This window comes from Mesoplodon densirostris, chromosome 2 (genome assembly GCF_025265405.1).
Source record: "Mesoplodon densirostris isolate mMesDen1 chromosome 2, mMesDen1 primary haplotype, whole genome shotgun sequence".
In the NCBI taxonomy this organism is placed as follows: Eukaryota; Metazoa; Chordata; class Mammalia; order Artiodactyla; family Ziphiidae; genus Mesoplodon; species Mesoplodon densirostris.
In genome coordinates, this window is record NC_082662.1 from 4456658 (window position 1) to 4482200 (window position 25543).

General features: G+C 52.9%; 1 protein-coding gene across 1 annotated transcript in view; it reads right to left on the reverse strand.

The window, feature by feature from the left end:
* ACOT7 (acyl-CoA thioesterase 7) overlaps positions 1-25543 on the reverse strand; it is a 92634-nt gene that overhangs the window by 15492 nt on the left and 51599 nt on the right. The window contains exons 7-8 of the mRNA XM_060079530.1: positions 19590-19706; positions 1001-1185 (exon numbers count right to left, since the gene is read on the reverse strand). Coding sequence (XP_059935513.1) covers positions 1001-1185; positions 19590-19706 — 302 coding nt within the window. The remainder of the gene's footprint in view (positions 1-1000; positions 1186-19589; positions 19707-25543) is intronic.

The window sequence follows — 25543 nt, forward strand, 5'->3', positions numbered from 1 at the left end:
TCCAGCCCCAGTGAGTCGCTAGGAGCACATGTGCTCCAGTTCTGGAAGCTCAGTCCAGTGGGGGAGGGGCAACCGGCAAAAGAGCAGCTCCCGAAAGCTGGGGCGGGGGGGTGGGGCGCAGTGCTTTGGAGAAAGGCAGGGCAGGGACGAGGCCAGACCGTGGATGGGGGTCTGGCGTGGGGCGGGCGTGAGGGGGTGGGAGCCCTGGAAGTCTCCGGGGATCGTGGCCTTGAGCGCTGGGGGCCCGCGGGGGCCGAGAGCTGAGGAGGGGGCCGGGGGCGAGAGGGAGGGAAACCCTTACCTGTTCAGTGAATCCAAGCTTCTCTTTTCCAAATTAAGAAAATGCTACTGACTCACCTGTGCCCCCCTCGCCCCCGCCCGCCACAGCTCCAATAGCAGCCTCTTGGGTTGTGGAGCCCAGGACGGCAGCCAAGCACACTCTGCTGGGGGCTGAGACCTGCCAGGATCCGTGCGTGGGCCAGAGCCCCCAGCCCTGCTCCCGGTGGCGGCCGCCCACCTGCCACTGCTCTCTGCACACCCAGGGCAGAGCCTGGCTGGGGAGCCAGGGCAGGGAAAGGCCACGAGGCCCAGACGCCCAGCCCCGAGGTGCAGGGCTCTGGCTTGGCCCCATGATGCAGAACACGCAGGCCAGGGCCTCCTCGAGAGCCCACCCTGGGAGGGTCCTCACCCCAACTCTAGCGCTTGTACACGGTGCCAGGACCCGCAAGGCAGCGTGCTTATCCCACGGCAAGGAGCTCGTAAGGGGTGCCTCTCACCTTGTCTGCCCAGTCCCTCCCCCACAGTCCGCAGGGACGGGGCCTCACGTTTGACCTGCCCCGCAGCTAAGGTCGCCGGCCCCTCAGGAGCTGAGTGGACCCAGCTGCCCAGAATGGATTCATGTAGCTCGGTTTCTCCTGGGAGCCCAGCAAGCACCGACCGGGCCGGCCCAGCAGCAGGGGCAGCTGCCCCCAGGGACGCACGGGCCGGAGGGGCCACTCACCACGAGCTGGGGCACAGGCAGAGACTTGCCCTCCTGGCTCAGGGACACATAGGTGAAGAAGGCACTGGCGGCCCGGTAGCGCTTCTGGGAGTTGTCCACCACGGGGTCGGAATCCACCAAGACCTCGATCTCCATGGACTTATTGCTGGTGAAGGTCACACGCCCAGAGATGGTGATGACACAGCCTGCGGAGCACAGACAGCGGGTCAGGGAAGCCTCGACCCAGGGCGGCCAGGCGGCCGGGTCGGGCTGGGCAGGGAGGGTGCAGAAATCCGCAGTACCGAGGGTGCTGGAAGACAGTCGGTTAGACAGCACAGACCATCCCGCTCACTGCCAGGACATCACAACAACAGCACGTCGGAGCCCCCTGAGCGTTCACCTTTCTAGTTAGTGAGGGCATTTCCTTCACTTACAGAAACATTTAGAGCGGAAGGGGTCTTGGTGGCCACCCAAGCGTGGGTCTCTATTCCCCGGGAGAGGCAGCGTCTGCTGGAAGGATGCTTCCAGTCAGTCCTGCCCCTCGGGGGCCAGCCCCCAACCTGCTCTCAGGTCCCTCCGCAGATTAAGGACAAATCTGCACTGTCCATGCTTTGGCCTTACTTGTCCCACTGGAGCCACACGGCTGCCCCACCAAGTTGCTCTGAGCGCCACTAAAGAACCTTCCTCCACCCTCCCCGGCCCCATCCCCCCACCCCCCAGCTCCCTGGCTCCAGCGTTCCCGGTGCTGGTCTGAGGGCAGCGTCACATGCACCGTCAGGCCAAGCTGCCACGCTGACCATGGTCCTGAGTCCCCCTGGAGCCACTGTCTGCACTGCAGCCCACGTCTGCCTACCCTCTGTGCAGAGGGACTGCGTCTGTCCCGTCAGGCTGCCCTCCGCGTCGGTCTTGCCCACTGGACCAGCGCTCTCCTCTGAGCTGCGGATCTGCCCTCCGACGACACCCCCGCGGCCCCGCCCACGGTCAGAGCCCCCAGGTGCTCCCCACCATCCACACCAGCAGTTTCCCTTGTAGACAGTCACACGTTCCTGGAACACTGTGCTGGGGGTCCCGCTCTCCCTCCACTCTGCCCCAACCTCTCTGCACTCCCCATGCCCCTGAGTCCTGAATATCTACCCTAGAGCATCCCTTCCGCCCCCACCCTCCTGGTCACGGGCTCCCAACTACCACTGGCCTCGGCCTCCCGTCCCTCGACTTCATCTCATGGAGCCCAGCTTTTCTCGTATAAACAGAAACAAGTTGCCTCACGGGGTAACTATGGGGCTGACATGAAACGAGCCAGGTGCCGAGGCTCCTGCCTGGTGGCAGGAGGCATGCAGTGCGGTCATTACCGCCAGCAGTGCTGTTTTGGACCCTGATGCAGCACTAATCCTTTCCACTGACAGGTGGTCAGGACCACCATCCCAAATGCAGCCTGGTTCCGGGCTGGGCTCAAGGAAATCCCTGGCCAAGTCTGACTGGTGCTGACTGCAGGGACCTTTTAACACCCCGGGAACCCCAATGTCCCAGCTCCATGGAGACAGGCCCCCACAAAACATGTTTAGAGACCAGGAAGACAGACAAGTTGGGGCAGCAGGTGGCTGTTAGGGTGGTGAGCACGTGGGCAGCCAGAAGCGGGAGTGGTTATCCGTGGCATGCAAAGCGCCTGGGCCCACCCTGGGAACAGCCCCCATACGGCCCACAAGGGCCGCTTCCAGGGGAGCAGGAAGGGGAGGTGGGCATCCCCGAGGGTCTCCAGGCGTCCCTGCCTGTCCCCATCATGCCACCCCCAGTGCCAGCCAGCACCCTCTCACCCACGACCAGAGAGAAGACTTGGGGCCCATGAGCCAAGAGGCAGGGAGGGACAAGACTGCCCCTCAAGAGGAAACCCGCCAGAACTCCCTGGCCAAGGGGCAGGGATGCGGGGGCAGTGAATTCGGGGCATTGCAACAGTGACCGTTTGTTCAAAGAACAAATGGAAACACACCCTTGCTTTGTCTCCTGTGCAAGCCCCCCCACCAACCATGTGGCTAATCACGTCTCATTTCAGGTAGAAATCCGAAGAAACTTCTAATCAAAAGTGATTTCAAACAACGAAGAAGTTGATTATGAGCATTAGACACAAGAGGATGCCATCTTCAGTGTCACTCATGGCAGGAGACACAGTGATCACTTCTTTTTTAAATTTTGAAATTTTTTTGGCTGCGTTGGGTCTTTGTTGCTGCGCACGGGCTTTCTCTAGTTGCGGCGAGCAGGGGCTACTCTTCGTTGCGGTGCGCGGGCTTCTCATCGTGGTGGCTTCTCTTGTTGCAGAGCACGGGCTCTAGGCGCGCCGGCTTCAGTAGTTGTGGCACGCGGACTCAGCAGTTGCGACGCACAGGCTTAGCTGCCACACAGCAGGTGGGATCTTCCCAGACCAGGGATTGAACCTCTGTCCCCTGCATTGGCAGGTGGTTTCTGAACCACTGGACCACCAGGGAAGTCCCTGATCACTTCTTAAAAGTCGGGAAAACTTCAATTATAGCCAAAACACCAGCCTCTTCACCTCTCAGAGATGGTGACATCTTTATTCTCACAGCCCACAGGCTTTATTTACCACTGGCTGGCCACCACGGGAAGGTGCTTGAAAGTTGGAAGATGGACTAGGTCATTGAGGGGCTGGGACCCAATTTGAAACTGACAAGGAGAGACCCCCGTGCTGCTGAGGGCCTCCCCTTCCCTGACCCTCGGCTCAGAAAGTGCACTCTGGGGTCTGTGGCCATTCGCTGGGGATGGGGTGGTCCGAAGCACCTCAGGGCAGCTCCAGCCATGTCCACGGTTCGTCAGCTCCCAGATGCTGGGAAGGCTCCCACCAAATCCCTCACCTCCTGCCTCCTCCGCTCCCACCACCCACTGCAGCTTCACTAGGCTCCCCCAGCACCCAAGAGTGTAGAGCGGCCCGTCCACAGTGGTGGAGGGTCGCCAGCAATGGGTCCCAGCTTTGTGGGAACAGACACCTCCACCCCACAGACCCCACGCCGCCCCTGCCCCATTGCCCAGCCCAGTCTACCCTCTCGCGGCAGCTTGGGCGCCCCCAGTCGCTCTCTTTCTAGAACAGAGCTCCTCTCCTTCAGGGTATCCAACCCGTTTGATGGCCTGTCTGATGTTTGCCTCCCTCCCAGCCGGGGAACCCCACGAGAGCGGGCGCCCCATCACGCCTGAACCAACACGTAGCCCTGTGTGGACAGCGGGCCACTGCAGACTCCAGCCGGATGGGGACACTTCTGTAGACACTTCACCTCAACTAGCATCGTGGCCACCCTCAGCCTGAGCAGCCCAGCAAGGCCGGGCTCCTTCCACCCTCCCCCAGGCACAGAGGTCAGAGCCGGGGATACTGGGGGCCCATCTGAGCAGGGGACGACCCCAGCCCGAGTCTAGCTTGGTTGCTGCTCACTTTGTCTCAGAAACTGCCAGAGCAGGCACGACCTGCCACGTGCTCAAGGGCGCTCCATGGGGCAGTGGTCAGATGCGTTCCGCCCTGAGTGGTCCAAAGTGCTGAGATGCTGCCTGGGGACTTTTCCACTAGGTCACACATCCAAATCCGCCCAGGGGATGACTAGTTTATTTAAGAGTGGGGTGACTGGGGCTTCCCTGGTGGTGCAGTGGTTAAGAATCCGCCTGCCAATGCAGGGGACACGGGTTCAAGCCCTGGTTCGGGAAGATCCCGCATGCCACGGAGCCACTAAGCCCGTGAGCCACAGCTACTGAGCCTGCGCTCTAGAGCCCGTGAGCCACAACTACTGAGCCCACATGCCACAACTACTGAAGCCCGCGTGCCTAGAGCCTGTGCTCTGCAACAAGAAGCCACCGCAAGGAGGAGCCTCACGCGCTTCAATGAAGAGTAGCCCCCGCTCGCCGCAACAAGAGAAAGCCCGCATGCAGCAAAGAAGACCCATCGCAGCCAAAAATAAATAAATACATATATATATATTAAAAAAAAGAGTGGGGTGACCTGCTCAAGGGGAGAAACAGCATCTCCTGGTGGCACTGGGCGCCACGTGCCACCTTGGACAGGGGTGGGGTGTTGGGGCCACTCCGGATCCAGGGAAGGAGGCCAGGAAGGGACCAGCCAGTTCTCCTCTGAGCCTCTGAAGCAGGGACAGATTAGCCCTGACACAACCAGACAATCCCCATGAGTGTCTCCACGACAGGCAGCCTCTCTGAGCCCGAAGCAGCCCCTGGGGCCCCCAGTTCCCTCAGGCTACTGTGCCCTGGGAGGAGCCTTGGGGTCCTCAGGCTCTGGGGTCCAACAGGCCTGAGTTTGAACATGGGCAGGGGGCAAGCCAGGAACATGCTGTGCCTCAGTTTCCTCATCTGCAATGGGTGCAGGAGTGGCCATCTCTCGGGGGAGGTCACTCCCGCATATTAGGTTGTCTGGACAGAAGCCCAGGACAGTCACTTCTGGTGGGCTCTGAGTGCCCTCTGCAACAGCCCTCCGGGGAAAGGCGTCTCAAACCCAAAGGGAGAGTGTGCCCGCAGAACTCCCTGTTGTGTCTGCAGGGGGTGAAAAGAACCGTTCCAGGGTTTCCATGGTGGCCCAGTGGTTAAGAATCCACCTGCCAATGCAGGGGACACGGGTCCGAGCCCTGGTCCGGGACGATCCTTCATGCCGCAGAGCAACTAAACCCGTGCACCACAACTACTGAGCCTGCGCTCTAGAGCCCGCGAGCCACAACTACTGAGCCTGCGTGCCACAACTACTGAGCCCGCATGCCACAACTACTGAAGCCAACACGCCTAGAGCCTGTGCTCCACAACAGAAGCCACCGCAATGAGAAGAAGCCCACGCACCGCAACGAAGAGTAGCCCCCACTGGCTGCAACTAGAGAAGGCCTGTGCGAAGCAATGAAGACCCAATGCAGCCAAAAATGAACTAATTAAACAAATAAATAAAGCACTTATGGTTTCTTTGTCAATATCAGCCTAATAAATTAAAAGTGGAAATATTAAAAGGAAAAAAAGAATCGTTCCAACAAGGTAATAATAAGCAGTGACATTTAAAACAAAGCCCTCCCTTCCTTTTCCCGCTTCCGCAGCAGGCACATTTACACCGGGCAAGAAGCTGCTTCTGACGCTGCCTAAATGAATAAAATGGGCGACTGTCTCCGCGAGGGAGTTCCAGCTCTTCCGCTGGTGAAGAACACGGCAACGAACCCCTGCCCCTCCTCCCGGGGTCCGCAGGACATTAGCAGTTGTGCGGATCTGACACTGAGGTGCGACCACATCCGTGGCGGCCCACAGGGGAAGAAGGCCTGGGTCACGGCTCAGCATCCCCAGCACGTGAGCCTGCCTGAGAGGCGGGTACTCAGCGGCGCTCACGGGGGCCCCAGCTCCAGCGCAAACGCTCTACGAGGGGCACGGACGAGCCTGCTGTCCCCACGCTCACCCCTAATCCCCGAACCTCAGAGGTGCCATGTCCTCGGCTGGGAGGCTTGGGACAGAGGGAGGGGCACTTCTGTTCATGCTGCCTTGAAACCCCAAGAGCTGAGGGGCCCCTTGTTCTTCCGAGTTTTCTGCCAGCGTCCTGTCCACAGGGCTCCCAGGGTAAGACACAGGGCAGGGAAAAGGCAGAGCGCAGAAGTGGGCTGGAGCCCGACCTGCCTCTCTGTGTCAGCTGGAATTTACTGTGGCAGGTGGAAGGAGGGTCCCCAAAGACGTCCATATCCTAATCCCAGGACCTGTGAAACTGTTACCTCACACGCAGAGGGACCTCACCGGTGTGATGCGGTTAAGGATTCTGAGGTGGGAGCTTAGCCTGGATCGCCAGGTGGGCCGCAGGTCCTCACAGTGGTCCTCAAAAGAGGATGGGAGAGCCAGGAGCCGTGGCAACAGACGCAGGGTCAGGGAGAGGCTGCCTGCTTTGAGGATGGAGGACGGGCCATAAGCCAGCGAATGCACGTTGCCTCTAGAAGCTGGAAAAGGCAAAACACGATTCTCTCCTAGAGCCTCCAGAAGGAACGCAGCTCTGCTGACCAAGGAACAGCCCTTTTCATTTTATTTACTTTGAATTATAATGGAAACAGCCACGTGTGGCTACTGACCGCTGTGGGAGGTGGCATTGGCATTGAGAGGATCCTGCAGGCAAATCTGACATAACCAGAGGACAGAGCTGCTGGGAGCAGAGACTGAACTGTCTGCCTCTGGCTGTCCGAATGCAGCAGGAAAGGGGGCCCCTGGGCTGAGACCGATGAGGGGGGGACGCGAGCAGAGCCGGGCCTTCCTTGGACTGGATGCCCCTGACTGCGAGAACCCTCAGCCCTGTTTCAAGCTGCTTGACGAAGGCAGGAGTTTCACACACAACTGCGGGGTTGGGGAGGGGGCACGGTGGCGGCTCTGGCGGTCCAGTGCGGGCGTCTAAGATGGATGGCACTGCGCTGATCAGCATCGCCCACCGAGGCTGACGCCCCCGGGCCCTCGCAGCGGACGCCATGTGGTTCAAGCCCGGCCGGTGGTGGGAAGGCACCAGGGCTTGGGGCTGAGAGCTCTGGCCCTGGAGCCGACTGTCCGGCCTCCCTGCCAGGCTCCACCATGGACCAGCCCTGCGGCCGGGGGCAGTTTCCTAAACCCCGTCATCGGCAGTTTCCAGATCGGAAAAACGGGGATAACAAGAGCTCTTGTCTCACACCCCCAAGTGAGGGGTGATCATAAAAAGCACTTTATGAGCACAGTGTCTGGCACTGGAAAGTGAGCAACGTTTGCCAGAGTTAAACTTAAATAGACGGAGCGCCTGCAGTGAGCAGAGCTGTGAGCTCGTCTCTGTTTCTAAATCACGGTCGAGCTGCCTGGAGGGGCACAACCCCGGAGGGCTGGCAGGTGCCCCACCGGCTCCCCCAGCACCCGGGGCCTCTTCCAGGGCAGATTTCAGAAAGAGGACAGGGATTTGGAAAAGAAAACAGAATAATAAAACACTGTTCTTCCCAAGGCCACGTTGTCAAGTGTTGCAAACTTTAAGAACAGCTCAGCGTTTCAGCTCCGGAGAGCTGGGGCAGTGAATGTCCTTAAGAAAAACATGGAATCAGCAAAGTAACTTCGGTATTTCTTTTTTAATTTTTATTTATTTATTTATTAAAAAAATTTTGTTCTAGTTATTTCTGAGATATAAATTTTAAAGTAATAACTAGAATTATGACTTAAAACATTATATCAGAACATATAAGATTTTTAGAAACTTCATGTAATGTCTGAAACATTTATATTAACATATTTCCATACAAATAACCCAAAGAAAGTTTAGTATTAGTTGTTTTTTGTTTGTTTGTTTTTTTATACTGCAGGTTCTTTTTTTAAAAATTTTTTAAAAATAAATTAATTAATTTTATTTGTTTATTTTTGGCTGCGTTAGGTCTTCCTTGCTGCATGCGTGCTTTTTCTAGTTGTGGCGAGCGGGGGGTACTCTTCATTGCGGTGAGTGGGCTTCTCATTGCGGTGGCTTCTCTTCTCATTGCGGTGGCTTCTCTTGTTGCAGAGCATGGGCTCTAGGCACGTGGGCATCCGTAGCTGTGGCTCGCGGGCTCTAGAGTGCAGGCTCAGTAGTTGTGGCGCACAGGCTTCGTTGCTCCGCGGCATGTGGGAACTTCCCAGACCAGGGCTTGAACCCTTGTCCCCTGCATTGGCAGGCGGATTCCTAACAACTGCGCCACCAGGGAAGCCCCTGAAGGTTCTTATTAGTCATCAATTTTATACATATCAGTGTATACATGTCAATCCCAATCGCCCAAATCAGAACACCACCATCCCCTCCCCACCGTGGTTTTCCCCCCTTGGTGTCCATACGTTTGTTCTCTACATCTGTGTCTCAACTTCTGCCCTGCAAACCAGTTCATCTGTACCATTTTTCTAGGTTCCACATACATGCGTTAATATACGATATTTGTTTTTCTCTTTCTTACTTCACTCTGTATGACAGTCTCTAGATCCATCCACGTCTCAACAAATGACTCAATTTCGTTCCTTTTTATGGCTGAGTAATATTCCATTATATATATGTACCACATATTCTTTATCCATTCGTCTGTCAATGGGCATTTCGGTTGCTTCCAAGACTATTGTAAATAGTGCTGCAATGAACATTGGGGTGCATGTGTCTTTTCTCTGGGTATATGCCCAGTAGTGGGATTGCTGGATCATATGGTAATTCTATTTTTAGTTTTTTAAGGAACCTCCATACTGTTCTCCATAGTGGCTGTATCAATTTACATTCCCACCAACAGTGCAAGAGGGTTCCCTTTTCTCCACACCCTCTCCAGCATTTATTGTTTGTAGATTTTTTGATGATGGCCATTCTGACTGGTGTGAGGTGATACCTCATTGTAGTTTTGATTTGCATTTCTCTAATAATTAGTGATGCAGCAGCTTTTCATGTGCTTCTTGGCCATCTGTATGTCTTCTTCAGAGAAATGTCTATTTAGGTCTTCTGCCCATTTTTGGATTGGGTTGTTTGTTTCTTTAATATTGAGCTGCATGAGCTGTTTATATATTTTGGAGATTAATCCTTTGTCTGTTGATTCATTTGCAAGTATTTTCTCCCATTCTGAGGGTTGTCTTTTTGTCTTGTTTATGGTTTCCTTTGCTGTGCAAAAGCTTTGAAGTTTCATTAGGTCCCATTTGTTTATTTTTGTTTTTATTCCCATTACTCTAGGAGGTGGATCGAAAAAGATCTTGCTGTGATTTATGTCAAAGAGTGTTCTTCCTATGTTTTCCTCTAAGAGTTTTATAGTGTCCGGTCTTACATTTAGGTCTCGAATCCATTTTGAGTTTATTTTTGTGTATGGTGTTAGGGAGTGTTCTAATTTCATTCTTTTACATGTAGCTGTCCAGTTTTCCCAGCACCACTTATTGAAGAGACTGTCTTTTCTCCATTGTATATCTTTGCCTCCTTTGTCAGAGTAGTTGACCATAGGTGTGTGGGTTTATCTCTGGACTTTCTATCTTGTTCCATTGATCTGTATTTCTGTTTTTGTGCCAGTACCATATTGTCTTGATTACTGTAGCTTTGTAGTATAGTCTGAAGTCAGGGAGTCTGATTCCTCCAGCTCTGTTTTTTTCCCTCAAGACTGCTTTGGCTATTTGGGGTCTTTTGCGTCTCTATACAAATTTTAAGATGATTTGTTCTAGTTCCGTAAAAAATGCCATTGGTAATTTGATATGGATTGCACTGAATCTGTAGATTGCTTTGGAGAGTATAGTCATTTTCACCATGTTGATTCTTCCAATCCAAGAACATGGTATATCTCTCCATCTGTTGGCATCATCTTTAATTTCTTTCATCAGTGTCTTATAGTTTTCTGCATACAGGTCTTTTGTCTCCCTAGGTAGGTTTATTCCTAGGTATTTTATTCTTTTTGTTGCAACGGTAAATGTTTGTTTACCATAATTTCTCTTTCAGATTTTTCATCATTAGTGTATAGGAATGCAAGTGATTTCTGTGCATTAATTTTGTATCCTGCTACTTTACCAAATGCATTGATTAGCTCTAGTAGTTTTCTGGTGGTATTTTTAGGATTCTCTATGTATAGTATCATGTCATCCACAAACAGTGACAGTTTTACTTCTTCTTTTCCAATTTGTATTCCTTTTATTTCTTTTTCTTCTCTGACTGTCATGGCTAGGACTTCCAAAACTATGCTGAATAATAGTGGTGAGAGTGAACATCCTTGTCTCGTTCCTGATCTTAGAGGAAGTGCTTTCAGTTTTTCACCATTAAGAATGACGTTTGCAGGCTTCCCTGGTGGCGCAGTGGTTGAGAGTCTGCCTGCCGATGCAGGGGACGTGGGTTCGTGCCCTGGTCTGGGAAGATCCCACATGCTGCGGAGCGGCTGGGCCCGTGAGCCATGGCCGCTGAGCCTGCGCGTCCGGAGCCTGTGCTCCGCAACGGGGGAGGCCACAACAGTGAGAGGCCCGCGTACCACAAAAAAAAAAAAAAAAGAATGATGTTTGCTGTGGGTTTGTCATATATGGCCTTTATTATGTTGAGGTAGGTTCCCTCTATGCCCACTTTCTGGAGAGTTTTTATCATAAATGGGTGTTGAATTTTGTCAAAAGCTTTTTCTGCATCTATTGAAACGATCATATGGTTTTTATTCTTCAGTTTGTTAATATGGTGTATCACATTGATTGATTTGCGTATATTGAAGAATCCTTGCATCCCTGGGATAAATCCCACTTGATTGTGGTGTATGATCCTTTTAATGTGTTGTTGGATTCTGTTTGCTAGTATTTTGTTGAGGATTTTTGCATCTATATTCATCAGTGATATTGGTCTGTAATTTTCTTTTTTTGTAGTATCTTTGTCTGGTTTTGGTATCAGGGTGATGGTGGCCTCATAGAATGAGTTTGGGAGTGTTCCTTCCTCTGCAATTTTTTGCAAGAGTTCGAGAAGGATGGGTGTTAGCTCTTCTCTAAACGTTTGATAGAATTCACCTGTGAAGCCATCCGGTCCTGGACTTTTGTTTGTTGGAAGATTTTTTTTTTTTTTTTTTGCGGTACGCGGGCCTCTCACTGTTGTGGCCTCTCCCGCCACGGAGCACAGGCTCAGTGGCCACGGCCCACAGGCCCAGCCGCTCCGCGGCACGTGGGATCCTCCCGGACCGGGGCACGAACCCGTGTCCCCCACATTGGCAGGCGGACTCCCAACCACTGTGCCACCAGGGAAGCCCCTGTTGGAAGATTTTTAATCACAGTTTCAATTTCATTACTTGTGATTGGTCTGTTTATATTTTCTGTTTCTTCCTGGTTCAGTCTTGGAAGGTTATACCTTTCTAAGAATTTGTCCATTTCTTCCAGGTTGTCCATTTTATTTGCATAGAGTTGCTTGTAGTAGTCTCTTAGGATGCTTTGTATTTCTGCAGTGTCTGTTGTAACTTCTCCTTTTTCATTTCTAAAATTATTGATTTGAGTCCTCTCCCTCTTTTTCTTGATGAGTCTAATGGTTTATGAATTTTGTTTATCTTCTCAAAGAACAGCTTTTAGTTTTATTGATCTTTGCTATTGTTTTCTTTGTTTCTATTTCATTTATTTCTGCTCTGATCTTTATTTCTTTCCTTCTGCTAACTTTGGGTTTTGTTTGTTTTTCTTTCTCTAGTTCCTTTGAGTATAAGGCTAGATTGTTTACTTGAGATTTTTCTTGTTTCTTGAGGTAGGCTTGTATAGCTATAAACTTCCCTGTTAGAACTGCTTTTGCTGCATCCCATAGGTTTTGGATCGTCGTGTTTTCATTGTCATTTGTCTCTAGGTATTTTTTGATTTCCTCTTTGATTTCTTCAGTGGTCTCTTGGTTATTCAGTAACGTATTGTTTAGCCTCCGTGTGTTTGTGATTCTTACGTTTTTTCCCCTGTAATTCATTTCTAATCTCATAGTGTTGTGGTCAGAAAAGATGCTTGATATGATTTCAATTTTCTTAAATTTACTGAGGCTTGATTTGTGACCCATGATGTGATCTATCCTGGAGAATGTTCCGTGCGCACTTGAGAAGAAAGTGTAATCTGCTGTATTTGGATGGAATGTCCTATAAATATCAATTAAATCTATCTGGTCTGTTGTGCCATTTAAAGCTTGTGTTTCCTTATTTATTTTCATTTTGGATGATCTGCCCATTGGTGTAAGTGAGGTGTTAAAGTCCCCCACTATTATTGTTTTACTGTCGATTTCCTCCTTTATAGCTGTTAGCAGTTGCCTTATGTATTGAGGTGCTCCTATGTTGGGTGCATATATATTTATAATTGTTATATCTTCTTCTTGGATTGATCCCTTGATCGTTATGTAGTGTTCTTCCTTGTCTCTTGTCACATTCTTTATTTTAAAGTCTATTTTACCTGCTATGAGTATAGCTACTCCAGCTTTCTTTTGATTTCCATTTGCATGGAATATCTTTTTCCATCCCCTCACTTTCAGTCTGTATGTGTCCCTAGGTCTGAAGTGGGTCTCTTGTAGACAGCATATATATGGGTCTTGTTTTTGTATCCATTCAGCAAGCCTGTGTCTTTTGGTTGGAGCATTTAATCCATTCATGTTTAAGGTAACTATCGATATGTATGTTCCTATGACCATTTTCTTAATTGTTCTAGGTTTGTTTTTGTAGGTCCTTTTCTTCTCTTGTGGTTCCCACTTAGAGAAGTTCCTTTAGCATTTGTTGTAGAGCTGGTTTGGTGGTGCTGAATTCTCTTAGCTTTTGCTTGTCTGTAAAGCTTTTGATTTCTCCATCAAATCTGAATGAGATCCTTGCTGGGTAGAGTAATCTTGGTTTTAGGTTCTTCCCTTTCATCACTTTAAGTATATCATGCCACTCCCTTATGGCTTGTAGAGTTTCTGCTGAGAAGTCAGCTGTTAACCTTATGGGAGTTCCCTTGTATGTTATTTGTCATTTTTCCCTTGCTGCTTTCAGTAATTTTTCTTTGTCTTTAATTTTTGCCAATTTGATTACTATGTGTCTGGGCGTGTTTCTCCTTGGGTTTATCCTGTATGGGACTTGCTGTGTTCCCTGGACTTGGGTGGCTATTTCCTTTCTTATGTTAGGGAAGTTTTCAACTATAATCCCTTCAAATATTTTCTCTGGTCCTTTCCCTCTCTCTTCTCCTTCTGAGACCCCTATAATGCGAATGTTGTTGCATTTAATGTTGTCCCAGAGGTCTCTTAGACTGTCTTCATTTCTTTTCATTCTTTTTTCTTTATTCTGTTCCGCAGCAGTGAATTCCACCATTCTGTCTTTCAGGTCACTTATCCATTCTTCCACCTCAGTTATTCTGCTATTGATTCCTTCTAGTGTAGTTTTCATTTCAGTTATTTTATTGCTCATCTCTGTTTGTTCTTTAATTCTTCTAGGTCTTTGTTAAACATTTCTTGCATCTTCTCGATCGTTGCCTCCATTCTTTTTCTGAGGTCCTGGATCATCTTCACTATCATTATTCTGAATTCTTTTTCTGGAAGGTTGCCTATCTCCACTTCATTTAGTTGTTTTTCTGGGGTTTTATCTTATTCCTGCATCTGGTATATAGCCCTCTGTCTTTTCATCTTGTCTATCTTTCTGCTCGTGTTGGAGGGTCTCCTGCAGAGGTGGGGGGTGGCTGTAGCTCACCGTGGGGACCTAACTTCAGCATTTCTGACATGACACACCCAAAGCATCTTCTAGAGACTCCTCCCTTCCCACCCTGATAGTCTGGGGAGATTAGCTCTCCCGTAAGAGGATTAGGTCAGCTTTAGGTTTTCCTACCCAAGGCCTCCAAAACCACTATATCAAAGGCAACTATTTTCCCCTTTTAACTTTTCTTAGCATTTTAGCATCTCAGTTAAAAAACAGTTCAGAAATGGAGCAAGTGGAAGTAAGTTCAGGTCTTTGGGCTTCATCAGCTTGCCCTGAGTGATGCTGGCAGCCCCATTATAAGGCGGGCACCTGGGGCCCCCCTTCCCGCCCCCACCAGCACAGGGTGCTCAGAACACTGCTGGCCGCGGACCAGTGAGGCAGGCGGCCTCACACCGTTACCCATCTTCTGATGGGTCACAGGGCCTGTGATGCTGGGATCCCACACAATCCTGGCTCGTGGACAAAGCGCTCCTCCTTCACCTCAACTGCCCGGCTTGAGTGTGATTCTGTGCACAGCTGCCAAGGACCCCGAACCCGCTGGCCCCTGGCGGAAAGAGGGGCGAGTCCTGGCGGACTTCCAGTGCCGGCAGAGGGGCTGGGCTGAACCTGGTGTGTCATGGGCAGCCAACAAGGCCGTGATCAGAACGACAGGTCACCAGCATTAAAGACCGTGGATATGGGCTGGTCTGGGGGCGGTGGGCAAGGGTGTAAGAGAGGTGGGCCTGCCGTGGTCCAGGCCGGCAGTGACGGCGTCCTAGAGGAATCTGATTGGTAAGAGCAAACCTGCCACCCTGTGAGAGGACACAGTCCCCGCCCCTGTGGGCTGCCCCCACTGTCGTAAGTGCGGGTGCGGTAGGCCCCCCTCTCAGCGCACACCCTTCGTGGCTGAAATTCAAAGTCATCTTCCAACCTTATGGGGCTATGTTTTCAGGCTGCTAAGCTGCAGGCATGGCTTCCTGACAGATACCCCACCCGAGTGACAAGTGAGGCCACAGCCAGGCTGGCGTTTGGCTGAAAGCATACAAAGGACTGTCCTTCTGAGGGAGTAGTTTCACCAGAGGCTGAACGGAGACAGAGCAAAGCATTTCCTGCCTTAGACCTGAAGAAGCTGGTCAACCCAAGGGCCTGGCTTCCTCTCCATTCCAGCTGTCTTCCTAATGAAATATGCTGAAATGGGTAAGTCATAAAGTCATACCACATCTGCTAAGACACCACCTATGGTCATCAGAATAATGGCCCCCGAAGATGCCCACGCCCTAACCCAGGGGACCTGTGAATACCTTACTTCACGTGGCAAAAGGGACTTTGCACATGGGATTAAGTTAAGGACCTGGAGATGGGGAGAGGATCCCGGATTATCCGGGCAGGCCCCCTGTCACCTCAAGCGTCCTTATAAGAAGGAGGCAGGAGGTCAGAGCAAGGGGAAGGAGATGGGGTGACGGAAGCAGAGGCTGGAGGACGGGGCCCCAAGTCAACGAATGCAGGCACTGCTAAAAGCTGGAAGAGCAAGGAAACAGACCCTCCCCTAGAGCCTCCAGAAGGCTGTGGACCTCTTTGAGACACCTGACCCTGGGAACTATAAAACAATGCTTGTTGTTTTTAAATCACTGGTTTGTGAAAATTCAAACAACAGTGATGATGGGAAACTCATACGGACGGCATGTGCGGCTGGCAACGCACAGCAACTCCTGGGCTTTCCCCCACTGTGTCACAGTAGCCTTGGGGGTGGGGGGCACCCCTCCCAGGAGGACCAGGAGGAGGCTGCTCATGAGTGGTGGGGTGGGGGAAAGGAGGGGACCCCCAGGTGTGTGTCTGAGAGGTGGGATGTGACCAGGGTGACCTTTAAGGATTTCCCCAACAGGACGGGTGGGCACTGCCCGATGAGGCCGGGCGCTGGCATGGACAGCAGCTACACGATGGCCACATCCCAGGGGGCCCACCTGCTCAGTCACCTGCGTGTGCCCAGGACCACCTGCTGGCACCTTTTCCATGAAAATAACATGACGTAAAAAATAGTCCTTGTGCTAAGTTTTACCCTCGACCTAGGGACAAGTTAATTCTATGCCCCCAGAAGAAGAAGTGTGACCCCTTTTGGTCCACACCACTGTGCTTTCCTGTCATCACTACACATTTGCTTCTCGGCTCCTTCTTCTGCCACCTGGAGGAAAGCCACTGGTCCCTCTTCAGTGTCCCCATGCCGGGAGCACACGGCCTCTCAATTCTGCCCTAGGGGGGCTGTTCTCTGGAGTCAGGTCCCACGGCTGCCCCCCTGTGCAACTGCCTGTCTCAGAAGTGGGGCACCTCCCTCTGGACCCCTCAGAGCTGCTCCTGCTCTGGGCTGGCGCTCACCAGCGCAGGACCCACATCCATGTGGGCAACGGGACGGGGAAAGGGCGGTTCGGGGCACAGAAGAGACTTTACCCACCTACAGTTGTGCAGAAGAGAAAGTGAGCTTGTGTCTACAAGAAGTAAACTGTAAGAAAAGAAAGCGTCTGTAGTGAGTTGACGGTGGCCCCCCCAAAATCAGTCCATTCAGCACCCGAGAATGTGACCTTATTCAGAATAAGCGTCTCTGCAGGTGTCATTAAGGGCCTGACACGGGAGCCTCCTGGATCACCCAGGTGGGCCCGAGGTCCTCCGTAAGCATCCTCATAAGTCACAGAGGAAGAGAAGAGAGGCGGGTTGCGGCCCCGGGAGGGAGACGGAGGATGGGCCACAGCCCAGGGACGCAGGAGGTCTCCTCCCCGGAGCCTCCGGAGGGCGCGGACGCCTGGCCTTCAGAACCGGCAGGGAACACACTGCTGTGCTTCGAGCCCCCAGGTGGTGGTCACGGCTGTGCCGCCCGGGGACACCCACACACACTCTCACTGCCCCGCGTCCTCACCAGCAGGAGTGGGCGCAGCCAGGCGGCTTCACCTCTCAGCCCCCTCCCGCTGGAGCAGAACCACGAGGCCAGGGACCAGCCCAGCTCGGTGCCCCGGAGAGCCCTGCGGGCTCACAGCCGTCTCAGCAGATTGGCATCAGAAGATCAAAGCAGAGCCACCGGGAATGTCATCCCCACCCCTTCACCAGGTGTCTGACACGCTTCCAATGCCCAGTGCCAAGCATCCAGAGCCCACGGGGTCACCCCAGGCGCAGCCGGCCTCGCCCTGTGCTTCCCCAGAAAGGAGAGGACAGCGTGAGGGGGGGGGGGAACAGGGGCCTCTGGCCCTTGGCATCGAACATGGCATGTGACATGGTGTGTGAGGCGGCCAGAACAGAGACCTCAGCCTGGCAGTGCCCGGCCGGGCTCCTCGCTGGAGCCACAGCACAGGGCAAGGAGCGGAGGAGTGGGGACACTCCTTGGAAAACAACAAATAAGGTGTGACACTGTCCACCGGCCCCAGGGGACTCCATAACTGTTATTTCAGTTTGGCCCAAATTCCTCTATACACAAAACAAGATGTGACCTGAGAAAACAGAAGCAATCTCTCTGCTCCCTGGGGGGCTCCCCAGGCCAGGAGGCCCAGCTCTGGGGCCCCAGGCCGCACAGGCCCAAGGCCAAGGCTGTGACGGCACGAGGCGCATGGGGGGCCTGCGGAGGGTTTGGTGCCATAGACGGTAGCCGGTGAGCCCACAGCCCGCCCCGCACTCTCACTCCATCCACGGTGGAATGTTCCGCCAGAAAGTACAACTAGTGAAAATGGAGGTCCCTTTCTGTGCTTTGGAAAACGAGTCACATTTTAGAAACAAAGTCCTCTCTGCACCCACGTAGCCCTGACGTCCCCCAGGCCCTTCAACGTACCCCTAGAAAAAGCGCTCTCCGCCAGCCGGGGTTCACTGTCTCCGCTCAAAACGAACCAACACAGCCCCTCCTTTACCTCTTTGAAAGGTAATTCTGGTCACACGAGGGACTGAGGGTGAAGTGTCGGAGGTGAGGGCTCTTTCATGGGCTCCTTTTTTCTAACGAAGGAAGGTCGACTTTCATTCTTTGGGAGCTTCCCTCAACTGCAAAGCACCTTCACCAACAGGGCTGACCTTGAGAAGTCTGGCGGGCTCTCGAGGGAGGCCCGCTTTGTTTCTTAGCTGGCGGTGCTCAAAGGGCACCCGGAAGACACTGAACAAGTGAGCTCTGTGGAACGTAAGCGCATTTTGCGCAGTGGGTTTTGAAGTCGTGTTTAACAGTGGAGCTGTGATCACAGTCATTTACCCGGGGAGCAGTTCCAGAAAAGGAGAGGCCAGGGATCGTGACACGACAGGAGTCTTCCTTTCCCAAGCATCCACACCACCACCACCACCACCACACACAGCACCAAGGCCCGGGGAGGACCAGCCAAGACAGACAAGATCCACTTGTTCTGGGCAAATCCTAAAATGACACTGTGCTCTGTGTCTGAGGCAATCGCCTACTAGCTGGGAAGGGATTCTGCAAAGCAGAGGAAAGCAGCGCTGCAGACCACCCTTCCCCTAAAAGCACACCAAATCCACCATGGGTCAGACTGACGTGCTCTCAGTTAGGCCAGGAAGGGGAGGCACCCCTTCACCCTTCCGATCCCAGGACGCTCTGTCCCCAGCACTCAGGCGTTCAACTGACAGGCGTGTCTGCAGGAGAGAGTGCACAGCCAGGCTGGGACCAGGCCAGGGCCTCGGAGCCCGGAGGAGGCCTCTGTGGCTCTGGACCCAGCACTGCCCCGCTCAGCAGTGCCCCTCAAGGCCGGTGGCAAGGAGTCAGCCTCCCTTCCTTCTCCTCTGTCCCCGCCACGGCCTGGGGACGGGTCTGACTCAGCTTTTCCAACGGCTGCCTTCCTGGTGAGGTTCCTTCAGAACCAGTCAGGCTCTCGCAGCCCGGACACCCCCGACCCCACGGTGAAGGGCTGCTTTCCGGGGCCGCACAGCCTCATCTCAGAAGACACGACAGACAGAAATCACCACGTGCCAGGAGGGGACAGTCACTGTACCTCTTCAGATGAGCATTAATGTGAAACAAGCACGGGAACCGTCTTGTTTCTGGGCGGGGCTGGGACTGGACCTCAGGGTCGGGAAAACCACCAACACCAGCGCCGCCCTGCAGGGTGCAGGCAGGCTGGCCGAGGACAGGGCCGGAGGCTTCTCTCCTCTGCCCCTGCCACTGCGTACGGCACGGGTGACCTGCGCCCCCTCCAGAGAGGTTACGTGCCGCCTCGGGATCTGGTGGCATTGGTCGCAGCAACTGTGCGCGTAGGGTCTTCGCAGGGCTCCGTGCCTGGGGCAGTTTAAGAGGACGAGTTTATGCGGCTCTTCAGCAGGATAAAGGCCCCAGTCGCATCTGAGTTACAGAATTTACCAGACCGAAAAGTCAAACCGGCAAACCGTAACTTCACAGATGCATCACCAAAGGCAGACTCGAGGCTCTGGCTCCTGCATCCTGGCAGATGGGCAGAGGCCAGGGCCCGGGACAGGCAGGGTGAACCAAAAGCTAACTGTACACGGGACCCAAGCAGCCAAGGCAGCGCCCCTCTTTGTCGGCGGAGTTCTCTTACCTTTTCGGATCTTGTCGTAAAAGTTAATGGCGTCCACGGAAGCCGTGACTATGTTGGTCTTGCAGTGACGCGCGGCCACGATCCCGGCCACCTCGTCCATGAGCTTCATGGTGACCCCTGCAGAGGAGGGCAGGCGGCAGGTTAGACGTGGGGAAGGGGAGCCTACTGCCCGTCCTGGAAACAGGTTATGGGAAACGATGCCCCCGTTCCCACCCGCAGGGCCGCAAACCTGGCTTCCTTGAGAGCTTTGGAAGATGACTGTGGCTGAGGTTCTAGGCCACTGACAAAGTGATGACTGTTCTCCTAACCTCTACAGGCATCCTACCCTGCCGGGAAAGCTTTGTCACACTCTCCACCAGGGTGGCCGCAATCAGAAAGCCAGATGCCAAGCGCCGGTGAGAATGTGGAGAAATCGGAACCCTCTACATGGCTGCTGGGGACGGAAATGGTGCAGCCGCTTTGGAAACAGTTGGGAGGGTCTCGAAAGGCTAAACGCAGAGCTGCTACGTGACCCAGCAATTCCACTCCTAGGTGTGCACCGGAGAGAAATAAAGACATGCGTTCACGCAAAGACTTGCACACGAGTTTTTGATCCCATGAGAGCATTACTCATAATAGCCCCAGAATGGAAGCAACCCAACTGTGCACCGACCAATAAATGCACAAGGAAAATGTGGCATAGCCATACAATGGAATATTATTTAGCAGTAAAAAGAAACAAAGTACTGACACAGGCTACAACATGGATGAACCTTAACAACAAGAAGCCAGACACAAAAGACCACATATTGGAGGATTCCACTCATATGAAATATCCAAAATAGGCAAATCCATAGATACAGAAAGTAGATGAATGGTTGCCTAGGGATAGGGGATTTGGGAGAAGTGGGGAATGGCTGCTAATGTGGTTATGAGGCTTCTCTTTGGGGTGATGAAAATGTTCTAAAATTGATCGTGGTGACGGTTGTGTAACTCTGAATAGACTAAAAATCAATGACTTGTAATGGGAGAGCTGTACAGCATGTGAATTACATCTCAATAAAGCTGTTATATAAGAAAACACACAAAACTAGACAAGTGGGCTGACTGAAAGAGCACTGTCAGGCCAAGGTGTCTAAAACCTCAGGCCGTAGACGTTTTCTTCTGCTCGCGCCCCCTTAATTGACGCCCCCTTAATTGACGGGGTCAGGACGGCATACCTGCTGCTAACCCCCCACCCCCCGTTCCTGCCCCACCAAGGGCAACACCATATTCTTCTTATCTTATATTTAAAGCCTTAAACCGTATCTTTTATTAGGTCAAACTACGTGAAATGGCCAATATTCAACCATTTTGACCTATAAAAGTAGCAAAATGATATTGATCTACCTGATAACTATCAGAAATCTTAAAACTTATGGGGACTTCCCTGGTGACGCAGTGGTTAAGAATCCACCTGCAGGGCTTCCCTGGTGGCGCAGTGGTTGAGAATCTGCCTGCTAATGCAGGGGACACAGGTTTGAGCCCTGGTCTGGGAAGATCCCAAGTGCCGTGGAGCAGCTGGGCCCGTGAGCCACAACTACTGAGCCTGCGCTCCGCAACAAGAGAGGCCGCGACAGTGAGAGGCCCACGCACTGTGATGAAGAGTGGCCCCCGCTTGCCACAACTAGAGAAAGCCCTCGCACAGAAACGAAGACCCAACACAGCCAAAAATAAAAATAAATAAATTAAAAGAAGCCTCAACATTAAAAAAAAAAAAAAGAATCTGCCTGCTAATGCAGGGGACACGAGTTCGAGCGCTGTTCCGGGAAGATCCCATGTGCCGCAGAGCAACTAAGCTCGTGAGCCACAACTACTGAGCTTGCCCTCTAGAGCCCATGAGCCACAACTATGGAAAAGCCAGCGCGCCTAGAGCCCATGCTCTGCAACAAGAAAAGCCACTGCAATGAGAAGCCCGCGCACTGCAACGAAGAGTAGCCCCCGCTCGCCGCAACTAGAGAAAGCCCGTGCGCAGCAACGAAGACCCAACACAGCCAAAAAAAATAAGTTACGTACATTCACCCAAGGATACAGAATGATTTCTAAAAATGCAGAGAGAGGCAAGCTCATAAAACCCTGGCTCCCAGGGAGTCATGTTTCAGGTGGGGCTCGTGGACTTCAGTGCCTGCAGGGCCAGGCAGGTGATGCCGGACAGCTGACAGTGAGGAGAGCTGGCGGGGACCCTTCTACAAGACAGCTGCTGCTCGGCGCCTCCTACTGTCCCTCAGCCCCAGGAACAAGGGCGCAGCACGACCAGACTAACGATATTTCAAGAGAAGCCTGGAACCTACGAGTTTATGAGGAATCTACCAATTTTTAAACATTGGTGATTAATTAAAACTCTCTTTACTGTGAAGGGGAAACAAAATACAATAAACTAAAAACAGGACAGAAGCCCCGTCTGTAATGGACCGGAGGCCTCGTACAGACACTACAGCAGAAGACACTAGTTAAAAGGAATGTGGGAGGCAGGGAGGGGCCCTCTGTCTGGGAGAGGCATACCTGGGGCGTTGGTATACTCTCCTCTCTACCTTTGTGTATATTTGAGCATGTCCATAATAAAAAAGTTTTTTAAAAAAACATTAGGGTTGTTGATTTTAAAATTATGCTTCTATTACCATGACTTTTCTCATGCAAGATCCTGACGATGACGATAAGGCATGGAGACAATGGGGCAGAGATAGCTGGCACCTGCCACGCTCAAAGCGTTTTCAAAGATACTGCGTCATGTCATTCTGCTCAACGGAGGCTCAAAGTCACACAAGGTCCAATTCTAAAGAGAGTGCACGTGAGAGGCTGGGGAAAGGCTCTCTGGCAGAAAACAGAACCACCGGTGCCAGGTTTTAACCCTGGGCGGCTGGCAGGGCAGGGAGGCTCCGGGCTTCAAGCAGCTTGGCGCTCAAGGTCTGAGACAAGGGGTAACACCTGGCTTTGCGAGGAGGCTCTGGGGGTTAAGTCATATTGGAAATGGACCCGGGAAGCCATGCCTAAGCCCAGTACGAGTCCTTCCTGGCCTTTCTACCCACAGTGAGGGAGGGGCCTTGATGAAGGCGGGGCAAGTGCTGGCTTAGCAGCCAAGTCCCTCACCGGCCTGGGGCTCCAAAGAGGTGAAAACACAGGCCAGCATACAGGTCACCTGGCGGGGGAGGGCACTGTCCCTCCCACATGGTGGTTCAGAGCTGGGACGGCCTGGGCCTGAGCGCCCCCTGCCCCCGCCTGGCTGGGGACCCTGAGCGGGCAGATCATCCTCCGAGCTTTGGGCTCTGCATCTGCAAATTAGAAGAGGTGGCAGCAGGGACACGCAGGTGACCGTGCGGAGCGAACAGGAGCTGAGCGGCTACAGCTCAGAGACTCAGGGGCTCGTGAGCACCGCTGACCTCCACCCTGGTTTCATTCGGGGCTTTGGGTAGAGAGCTGTGGTCTAGAGGGTAAATATCAACAGAAAGAGAAAGACAAGGGAAATGTCTCAGAACACCAGGAAACACGCTGGACAAGGGCGACACACACCACCTGCAGATGAGGCCGTGGGTCAGTGTGCGTGTTTACGCCTGCGTGTGTGTGCACGTGCGTGTGTGTTTGTTTCCTAGAGGGAGTGACAGAGCCCAGACTGAGTGCTCCTAGGCTGACCTGCCTCATAAAATTCACGTCGTTAGAGCAGCTGGACAAGTGCTCCCACTCTCGAAAGGACTCAGTGTGAGCTGGAGGCTTGAATTCAGAAGGTGTTTCCCGTAGACTTACTCCAAGTGCGATAAGTGACCAACAAAGCTCATTCAGTGTCTGGGGTCGGCTGCATTTGCCGTGAAACACAGCTGCAAAGACGATAATTTATTACATTAAGAAAAGGCCGATCCAGAGTCTTGAAACAGTTGAACGCAAAAAGGATGAAGAGGCCTTCCCTGGTGGTGCAGTGGTTGAGAGTCCGCCTGCCGATGCAGGAGACACAGGTTCGTGCCCCGGTCCGGGAAGATCCCACATGCCGCGGAGCGGCTGGGCCCGTGAGCCATGGCCGCTGAGCCTGCGCGTCCGGAGCCTGTGCTCCGCAGCGGGAGAGGCCACAGTGGTGAGAGGCCCGCGTACCCAAAAAAGAAAAGGATGAAGAGACAGAGGGGATTCTGGTAGAACCTGCATGCGTGTGTCATGGGGGAGGGGGGGTTGCGAGCATTTTAACCAGAGGATGTTAGAAATTTATGACGGAATGCGTATTACGTGCGGCTGTCCCGTTTTTCGATGGAGACACCAGCGAACTCAGCCACATCAGCGTCCTTCTGGGAACAGGTGAGACAGAGATAGCCAGAGATTTTTTTCGAGAGAAAAACAAAGAAAGGTGACACTGGAGTCTGGTGCAGGATGGTGGTGGGAGCAGAGAACTAGACAAAAAACAGCGGGCGTTTACGGAGGCCAGGCTCAGGCAACGCTCCAGCGCGTGGCTCAGAGCCCCTCGGGCTGGAAGGACACTGTCCTTGTTCACTGATTCCCCCCGGGGCCGGCCCCATGGTAGGCTCTTAGCACATACCGAGTGTAAGAACAAATGAATGAACAAACGAATGAATGAGTGCTGGCCCTCCCTGAACAGCAGCCTCGGAGGGAGAGGGGCCCTTATTGTCTCCGTTTTACAAAGCAGGAAGCAGAGGCACAGAGAGGCACGTATCCGTGGCTCACGCCCTCGGGCAGAGGCAGGGACCAGCCCCTGACCACAGGCCACCAGAGGCCACGCCGCCTCTCGACCCAGATCCCACGGTACTGAGACTAAGACAGGACTGTGGAGAAGAGAGGTCAAGTTCCTGCTGAGAGGTGGCGGTGGCAGCGACATCCGTGTGTGCAGGGTGGGGGTCCCGGATCCAGAGCTCCCAAGTCACCGGGCGGTGTCATTGGGGAGGGGTGGCTTGGAGGTCAGAAAGAAAGAATTTATATTGGGATTAATGTTTAGAACACAGAAAGTACCTACAATTAATCCCTTATTTGTAGGTCTTGAAAAGCAGAAGCTAAGAAAGGAAGACTAAATGGAACAAGTAATAATCAGCTCCTTCAACCAGCGTTTTGCCCCATTTATCCAAAATGCAGGGACTTCCCTGGTGGCGCAGTGGTTAAGAATCCACCTGGCAACGCAGAAGACCCGGGTTCGATCGCCGGTCCAGGAAGATCCCACATGCCGCGGAGCAACTAAGCCCGTGTGCCACAACTACTGAGCCCGCGTGCCAGAACTGCTGAGCCTGTGCTCTAGAGCCTGTGAGCCACAACTACTGAGCCCGCGCGCCTAGAGCCCGTACTCCGCAACAAGAGAAGCCACTGCAATGAGAAGCCCGCGCACTGCAACCAAGACCCAACGCAGCCAAAAATAAAAAAATAAAAAAAATTTTTAAAGGCAGGTAGAGGTTCCACGAGGGACTTCACTGTTACTAAATATACTGCAGGATCCAAAGCATGTGCTAGCCAGGATGGGCTCTGAGCCCAGAGCACACGGGGTGGGGTGGGGGAACGTGAGCAGCTGGCTGAGCTCCTGTTGTCTGATGCCCCATCAGCCCAGTGTGGCACCCCCAGACCATCACATCACGTGACATGAAAGCTGGCACAGGGTGGGGACATGCCTTATTGTCCCCATGTCCTGACCAATTCAGAACCTGACACACAGCGCTCAGAAAGGGCTGCAAGTGAGTAAGTGAATCAGGGACCAAAGGAACGCTGAATCGACCCCGGGAAGCAGCTCCAATAGCGAGTCACAGGGTCCAAACTTGGGTAACAATCACAGTTAGTCCAGGTGAGGCCAGGAAAAGCCAGGTGGGCTGCTAGGGGACGTGTCTGATGACAAAGTCACTATTCATCTCACACCTGAAGAGACAGCCCCCTGCCGACCCCAAGAGCCAGCGCACAAATCTGAGCTGGGAGACCAGGGAGAGAACTGCGATTGGCTGAGACCCATAGGAAACAAGTGGTTACAG